Genomic DNA, 8,912 nt, shown 5'->3' with positions numbered 1-8,912 from the left:
TGACTTGGTTATGGAACATGGATATTTCTGGCAGACATATATATTCTTTAAATAACATGACATAAGAAAATAAATGGAAGGGACTTAAATGAAAGCTCACAGATTTATGTTATGACAAATAAACACGATCCAGAACTCAGACAATAAGTAAAATATTGACTCTTTATTAAAGATGTGTTCAACGGAAGTGAAGTTAATTAGATTAAATTTTGCTCTGTGTGCGCGCGTGCACGTGTGCGATATCACCCCTCCCCCCCCTGAACGACCCTCCATTGTCTCCCTTCCTGTCGCCGTGCGCGCTCCTTCACGTGACGTGAGCGCGCAGGAGCCTAGACCCCCTCACTTGTGGAAGACCCGACCTCAGATCCGCAGCTTCTCCAACTCAGTCTCAACAAGTGTGACTCTGCGAGTCTCTTAAACACAATAACGACCACTTTTGTCTGAGGTGCGTGTCTTTGGGAGCTTTTTCTGTGGAGCCAGCGGGAGAAACATCTGAGAGAAGAAGTGTGGAGTTTATCTTTTGACAGCTGCAGCAGAAGAGCTGTCAACATCCATCCTGCTGCCTGGACGTAAGTTGATGAACAAAACAACTTTTTATTTTCTATTTTAAAAATTGTGTTTGGCTGGCTTGGTCTAACTTAAAAAATAAAATAAAAATACCTTTCTTATCAAAGTTCGTTTTGAGAGTTAAACTGAAAATGTATGGTTTTAACTGTGTATTGTTTTTGATTGTTTAAGCGCTTTGTGGCCCTGGTCTAGAGAGGCACTTTAAAAGTAACCATCACTTACTTACTCAGCAGAAAAGTCACATTAGTCATAATTGTGATAAAATAATGTGTTTTGAACTTTACATCAGCCTGCCATTTATTATCAAGACGATTTCTTAGCTCAAGCTATTTTCTTCATAAGATTTCGTATTTTTCTTTTGTTTACATTTTTCTTTTTACTGCATATTTAATTAGCCACCCTTTGTACTATTTAACGTCCTTGTCTAAATCCCTTTTTGTGTGTATACACAATATCTTACATTTAGATCGAGGTATAAAATGATTTGTTGAAGTTAATCACAGTTTAATAACCTCTTGAGAAATCAACCTTTTGTCTGGAGTTATTTTTATTTGTACTTCTGTGGTAGCTCTTGATATGAAGGAGCTAATTGCTATATAAAAAATATTAAAAAAAACATAGAAAGAATACACACCTTGAATTGTATAACTAGAATAACTTTTGTTTCCTTCATAACTACTTAGACTCTCAAATGTTGATGCCACTTGAACAGTCCTACAGACATACAGTCCTTATTACCATTTTTCTTTCCAAAACTTTGGAAATCATTTTAAATCTTTGAATTTTGTGGCTGCTGTAAATGTCTTTTGTTGCCATTCCTACCGTTGTATAATCACTACAAGATGGTGCAGGTGGTTTACTTAAATGTGGCTAACAGGTCAGTATTGTGTTTAAAAAAATGTGATGTATCAGTCTCAGCTGGTTGAAACAAGTTATTAAATCTATATTGTTGTTTTAAAAACTCTTCATTAAGTGTCACTGTACAGCTCCAAACAACCTATTGGATAATATTGGTGACTAACACTAGCTGTTGAAGTGGAATGTTTATTTTTTATAAGAGGTATTTGGGAGGTTGAGCTCAGGGTGGTGGTATTTTAGTGGATGTCAAACAAACACTGTAAGTTATAGTATGTTCACAAGTGTGGAGTGGCCGCCTGGTTGTTCTCCACCGTCGTTCTTCTGCTCTGTCCTCTGACAGAGAGCAACAGCTGGATGAGTTAACTGGACCAGAACTTGATCTGGTTTGATCCAGTGGTCCCACAGGCCCATGTCTGTCACTGACTCAGCCCACTGAAGGGGATCCCTGTAACTGTGCAGCTGTCACGGCTGACCTGGACGTAAAAACACACTCGCACAACTTGTAGTAATCCACAACAAGCTTAAGGTTTCCTCTGAAGGTCTTGTTTCCTTTAAGCTCTGAACTTAAAGCGACCGTTTCCACATTCTATAGAGGCAGAAACATGAGCTGAATGAGAAGTCAGCACAGTCGGGGGTCCTGGGACCGAGGCCACGGTCCACAGAGTGGTGTGTCTATGAGAGGACTGGCATGTGTAAGTGTTTGCTGCTCGTCAAGATGTGAAAGGGTGTACAGGATAGTTTGTGTGTGTGTGCGTGTGTGTGTGTGTGTGTGTGTGTGTGTGTGTGTGTGTGTGTGTGTGTGTGTGTGTGTGTGTTACGTTCGGATACAGTGAGGGTATTGTAGAGGTTGGTAGGAGGCGTGTGAAAACGCAGTTAAGTTGTCACACTGCAGCTGGCACTGGTCACTGCTGATGGACTGTTTGTGTGTCAGACAACAACACCGCCTGGACCAATCTGCTGCCTTAAAGTGTAAATCTCCTTAGAAGCTGAACACATCAAAAAGCCATGTTATCATCGAGCCCGAGACTTAACAGCTCAGCTGCCACTATGCAGTCTGCAAACCCATCATCAGTGAACGATAATCCAGCCACTCTCATCTCTGCATGACACCACGAGACCCTCGATGCTATCATCTACCTGTCAAAAGTTTGAACTAGCTGAGAAAAATCTTATAACAAGACAAGAAAACTTTAATGTGCAAAAGGAAAAATGACTTTCACCAGAAAAATAATGTTTATAGAATTTAACTCTTAGATTAAAGAAGTTAAATGACAAAAACATCAAATGATTTTAATGTGCTTGTTACTTAATTATTATTGTAGTTTCATTATTTGGCTACTGTTACTGTAAATGTTAATGTAGAGAAAATAAATGAAATGAAATGTGTTAGCCACGGTAATGATAACAGTTAAGCACGCTAAAATAGTCATTATGCTCATGTGACCACTACAAACAGCAGTTACATGTCAGAGATAATAAACTCTGAATAAGCATGATTAAAGTTCTGATGATGTTTTAAATCATTAAAGCACACAATCTTTATGTATATTCAATCAACATGTTTGCACTCCTCGAAAACTCAGAATTGAAGATAAGATAAGATAACTTATAAGATAAGTTAAGAATGAAGATCACATTTATTTGAAAATAACTTTTTTATTTGTGTGCACTTTGAGTATGTCTATAAAAAAACACTTTAAATTTAATGTTTTATATATAAATTATTGTTGGATTTGTGTTCAACATTTTTTACTGAAAATACATATTTTATTTAAAATTCAACTTTTCAAATCTCATTTGTGACCAACATAAAATGTTCAAGAAAACAAAAAGGATTTGTCTTCAATCATGTGTTTAATACCAATATTGACTAGTTTGATTGATTTTCCCACAATGCCCAGCCCTCAGCTTGAGACACAAGTCCCTAGTCATAATTTGGGTGTGTTGTTTAACATTATGAAGATCTTAGGACACTCGGACTGGACTTTCCCAGTTGAGAAGACCTTCAACTAGACCCTGTAACATAATCTTGAATACGAACTTCAGTTGAAAATTGTCCCTGGAGACAGAGAACTACAAACGAATATCAGTAGTGTTGAAAGGAAATGAGTCAAGAGCCTTGGTTTGTCTCTCCAACCCGTTACTTGTCATCAACCACATCTTGTCACAATCAGTCCATTTGTTTTTCCACCTAAAACCGAAACTATAAAAAGTTGATTTGTTTCTTAGAAATGGATTTCTATCTCAGGGTGTGAGATAGGGCTGGATATCAATCAAACATTTACTATACTGGTACCTTTATTTTCACCTTAATATTTATACCAGTTCATGAATCATACATCTTCCCATACCAATTTAATCAAATCAATTTTAACAAAAAGAAAATTAATTAATTTACTGAAAATATTATATAGTACATTTTACAAATCTTTTTTTCTTTTTTTTTTTTCTGCTGTGGTAAATTCCCACTCCAAGCTGTTTTCTTACATAATTACATATTAAATAATGTTACAGTACATAATTGCAACAAAATTGCAAATAACGTAAAAGTTTTTCATTCAAAAAAATGTAAAGTACAGCTAAAAAAATAAAAAAATATTTTTTATAATATTATGACCAATGTTTCAGTACAATATTATCATCTGATACACATCTAGTTTCCACCTTTCTTTAACTTACAGTATCTTTCTTTTGCCTAATTTTGTCAGATGTTGTCAGGTCATATTTGCTATATAATGCTACATTTTTATTTCAAAAGTCCAAAACCCTTTCTTCAGACTCTCCCCAGGCACACCCTCACATCACAACATTTCTCCACGGCAGAAATGTTCAGCATTTGAGTGAACATTCAGTTGTTGGAAACCTCGGCGGGTGTGAATCTGTCACGTCAGTGCTATAGGTTGGACAAGTGAAACAAACCACAAAGCTGATTCTCGCTATCCTCCCAACCAAGGCATGGAAATAAGCAGTAATTATGTCAATCTATTTTAATGAACGCACAACTTCTTCTTCCAGCTGCAGTCTTTACAAAACATTAATGGTTTGGTGTCAGTCTACAGTTTCTGATGAAGCCCCAGTGTGACACTTTTATTTATACTGGCAGATAACACACCAGTCAATTCAGACTCCAGCTAAAGAGGCGTTGTGATGTAACAGGGTGGAAGTCAGGCGTAGAAAACGTTTCATGGCGACGTAAACTGGCTCATTTTAGGTCTTACATTCTGTTTCTTGAGGAGGGATCATTTCTCATCAGTGTTTCTTCTGCCTGTGTTACCATTGTGACGAGAGAGAGGCTGAGGAATGTATAAGGAAGTCTGGAGTTGCTAAAGTATGCAAGGTTAGTGCAGAGACAGCAGTTAGGCTGGATCTGTGTTTACATAGAGCTTAACCCAGGGTTTCTATGAAAAAATAAAAGATGAACACCTACCCAAAAATGTGAAACTACTGTGTGGAACGGTTCCTTTCTCTTTCTGGCCCAATTTGTAACTCAGTAAATGTGCAACAACGATCTTGTCTTTCTCTCAGTGAACTCATCACTACAACTGAGTGAGTTATAGTCAAGTCTACCACCAGATGCATGTCATACATGTTTTCCATTTTAAGAAACAAATAGAATTTTATCTAATCAATCATGTAGGATTTTTTTTTTTTTGCTGAGAAGTCTGCCACACTCTCAATGCTAGTGCAAGTGGATCTGCTTTGTGCTCGGTAGGAAGGAGCAATCGTCTGGAGAATTAGAATTTCAGGTCATAAGTTATTAAATGGATCTTGTACTTCAGTATGTGTTTGTCTGTATAACATTATCTTTTAATTAAAATATTTACATTAGAAAATTTTCTTAAGCCCTGCCCACTGAAAAGGCTTGGTGTTGTGATGAAATTGATAAAAACTACTCTGCTGTTTGTTGTAAATATAGGAAGTCTCCACTTCCAAGTGACTTGTTGTATGAACAAAGCGGGACGTAATTACAGCTGGCTGGAGGAGCGTAACCTATTGTTTATCAAATTTCAGAACGTTATGTAGTAATAACATCGTCATGATAAGAGACTTACTGCCTCTTGGAGAGGAAGACTTCAACAGTTGACGTGAGTCAGGAGAGTTGGGTTTTTATATTAGTTGCCCTTAAACTAGTTATCATTTCCATATCTGTCTGTTAGACAGGATGAGTCGAAAACACATGACCATATTTCAGAAGATCTTTTGGCGAAAATAAAGGGAGCAGATGATTATATTTTGATTGTGTTCCAGATTATCATCTGGATCCTTAAGTCCTTTGAAGGGTTCACTCATCTGTTGAATATGTAAAAACATTCTTTCATGTCTACTTTCTGTGAGGGAGTCCCAGGATGGATCATGATTGACATTAAAAAGGTTTTAAATTATAAAAATGTACCTAATTATATGTTTTGTTAGATATTTGCACTCTCTGAGTGATTTTCTAGACCTTTTTTTATGTTGTCTATGTGTTATTTTGGCGTCATTTAGCTTACATTTAGTTACAGGCACTTTATTGAAGTTCCTCTTGGCTCCTGGCTGATGTATAGTTCTCGACCCAAACTAAGACTAAGATTGGACAGGAAAAAGGAAAGCTATGAACTATAGTTTGTTGACCGTGTGAACAATGAGTGTTTTCCATGTCATTTTTCCTTCAAGTATTTGTACTAACAAACTTTGTGGTGTTTAATGTTGAAGGCAGGAATGCTGTCATTGTCCAACATGTACATTAATACTGAGGGAAGTGAACATTCTTCTTTTGTCTTCCCCCAGGAGGTCCCGCCAGCATTTCCGCTGTACATCCTGACCGTCTCAGTGTCCAGCATGCTTGGGAGGAGGCTTGACAAGGGGATCCCCTGCTGACATCCCATCAACTGTCCCTGTTACCCTAGCCCTCAGTGGAGCATCACACCTAGCTTAGCCTGTCGCCATGGCGAGTTTGGTGCTAAACGAGACGGGGATGGAGGACTGTGGCATTGACGACTCGTTTAAGTACAACCTTTACTCGGTCGTCTACAGTGTGGTCTTCGTGTTGGGCCTGATCACCAACTGTGCAGCACTTTTTGTCTTCTGCTTCCGCATGAAGATACGTAATGAGACCACAATGTTCATGACTAATTTAGCGTTATCAGATTTGGTTTTTGTGTTCACACTTCCTTTCAAGGTGTTCTACAATGTAAACCGCCACTGGCCTTTTGGAGATGGGCTCTGTAAGGTATCAGGGACTGCCTTCATCACGAACATCTATGGCAGTATGCTCTTCCTTACGTGCATTAGTGTAGACAGATTCTTGGCAATAGTGTATCCTTTTCGTTCACGTTCTATTCGCACGCGACGAAACGCAGCTGTGGTGTGCGCTGCTGTGTGGCTCACCATCGTGGGGGGAGGAATATCAGTCACCTTCTTCTCCACCATCAACAGCAACAACAGAGCCACTACCTGCTTTGAAGGCTTCTCAAAGAGCACTTGGAAGACCTACTTATCCAAGATCACCATTTTTATCGAGGTTAGTGTTAACCTGTGTTAACATGCAAAACATGTCAAGCTAATTCCATTGTTGAATAAGATCACAAGTCTAAAAACTTTTATTTTGTTTTTCAGATTGTGGGTTTTCTCATCCCCCTCTTGGCAAATCTGGTGTGTTCTTCGTTGGTTCTCCGGACACTACGACGGCCAATAACAGTGGGTCATGGCTGCGATAGCAAGAGGCGCGTTCTCCGGATGATACTGGTCCATCTAGCCATCTTCATCATCTGCTTTGTTCCCTATAACTCCATCCTCTTTCTCTATGCACTGGTGCGAACCCAAGCTCTTGCCAACTGTGCCGTGGAACGCTTCGCCCGGACACTTTACCCCATCACCCTCTGCCTGGCCTGCCTCAACTGCTGCCTTGACCCTGTTGTCTACTATTTCACCTCGGAGAGCTTCCAGAAAAGCCTCACCATGGGGACTAAAGGATCCGGCTCTAGACCAGAGAGCATTCCACGTAGTGACACAGACGTCCAAGACACCGGCAATACTCTTCCAAGAGATACATATGCGAGCAATGGAAAAGAGGGTAAAACATCTGAGAGCAAATTCTGACTGAAGGAAGTCGCACTGAATCCGCAAATAAAACAAATCAGCTGTCTGGACCTGAAACTACATAACTCAGCCAATTAGTGAAGTCCGGGCTAAGTCCTGAGGAATGGCCTGGGCTTTAAGTATTAGTCCACCAACAGAGGAATGTATCAAAGTTTGTTGTGTGGGGAACACTGCTTTGATTTGTGACCCAACTGCAGGGTATCACCGTTGAAGCCCCGACTCCTTCACCTAAAAAGACACTTGGTTGAGGACGATGTATCTCTTTCACATCTTCTTAACTGTAAAGTAACACAACAATCTAGTATGACATGTAAGATATTTAGTGTGTGAGGGTGACGTCGACACTATCACTGCAGCTCGTTGTGCTGCTATCTAGAGACATTAAAATATTAATACCATTTATTTTGTTTTCTGTGTTTTTATTGATGTAGATAAAAATTTATTAAGGTAATCTTTCAAGAATACACAAGGTTGTTGGTAGAACTTAAAATATATTATATATATTATAGAAAAAGAAGGACCAAACTAAGCTGAAAACCTATTCAAAAAAAGTAATGTGATTCAAACTGATGGGAAAGAGAGGGACAGAAGATATTTAATGTGTGGTTAGGAAAGGGTGAATGAGAGTTATGTGACACAAGAACGAAAAGAAACCATTTTTGGAAAAACAGTGTCTGAAAAGTTTGTCCATGAACTGTTGATGAGTTCAAAAGTTTTTTGTGTCAAGTGGCTGCAGTAGGACCAAGCAACCTTTAATGAAAAGAGAAGGTGGTGAGGTTACTTGAAGACCACTGGTATGACCGGACTTTTGTGACATGCTATAGTACAGCTGTATAGTTATGTCTGTCCTACCCACTGCAAGTAAGTAACAGGACTGGTGGAAACACAGCACAACAGGGTAAAGTTGAGTTGAATAGAACAGGCCTAGAACTGTGTTGGTGGTTCCCTTTTCCAACATCAAGTAAGGTTTAAACACAGAGTTGCTGGAGGTAAGTTCTGCATAGTTAGGAACAGCTTTTTGATGTTTAGACATTTACAGGATCTTACATTTATTTTAACAAATAAGCTTTGCTCTGAGAAAGTGCTAAGAGAGGATGTCAGGTGGTACGCTTCTACCCAACACTAAGGAAGTTTCAGAGCAGATATCTTTGCAGTGTCTTGACTCTTCAGATCACTCAATACTATGGCTTTTAGTATCTAAGATAGCAGACCTGAACGCCAGTGGGGCTTCTACGAGACATCCAGAGACACCTCAACTGATTCCTCTCAACGTGGAGAAGCACTCTCTAATTTCAAACTCTTGTACGTGTCTTGTTTGTCTGTTGACAGTAGGGGAGGGACATAGATCGACCGGTATACAGACAGCTTTGCCTGTTGAAACACTTTAGAAGGTCAAAGAAGCAATTGGA

The 8,912-nt window shown here is 39.0% G+C and overlaps 1 protein-coding gene across 1 annotated transcript; it reads left to right on the top strand.

The window, feature by feature from the left end:
* The first annotated feature begins 361 nt into the window (after nucleotides 1–361).
* Nucleotides 362–7,877, top strand: lpar4 (lysophosphatidic acid receptor 4). The gene is made up of 3 exons (XM_087798804.1): nucleotides 362–569; nucleotides 6,193–6,925; nucleotides 7,021–7,877. The coding sequence occupies exons 2-3, from the start codon at nucleotides 6,350–6,352 to the stop codon at nucleotides 7,501–7,503; spliced, it is 1,059 nt and encodes a 352-aa protein (XP_087654930.1). The 5' UTR covers nucleotides 362–569; nucleotides 6,193–6,349; the 3' UTR covers nucleotides 7,504–7,877.
* Nucleotides 7,878–8,912: the final 1,035 nt, after the last annotated feature.

Source organism: Callionymus lyra, chromosome 9 (assembly GCF_982586985.1).
Source record: "Callionymus lyra chromosome 9, fCalLyr1.hap1.1, whole genome shotgun sequence".
NCBI classification, from domain to species: domain Eukaryota; kingdom Metazoa; phylum Chordata; class Actinopteri; order Syngnathiformes; family Callionymidae; genus Callionymus; species Callionymus lyra.
Note: the sequence above shows the minus strand (reverse complement) of the source record. Positions and strands in the feature narration are given on the sequence as shown.

Excerpts from the sequence above, each read along its gene's own strand:
- lpar4 (XM_087798804.1), top strand. The coding sequence starts at position 6,350 with ATGGCGAGTTTGGTGCTAAACGAGACGGGGATGGAGGACTGTGGCATT. Across the intron at positions 6,926-7,020 it reads AGATCACCATTTTTATCGAG|ATTGTGGGTTTTCTCATCCC; the intron begins GTTAGTGTTAAC and ends TTTGTTTTTCAG.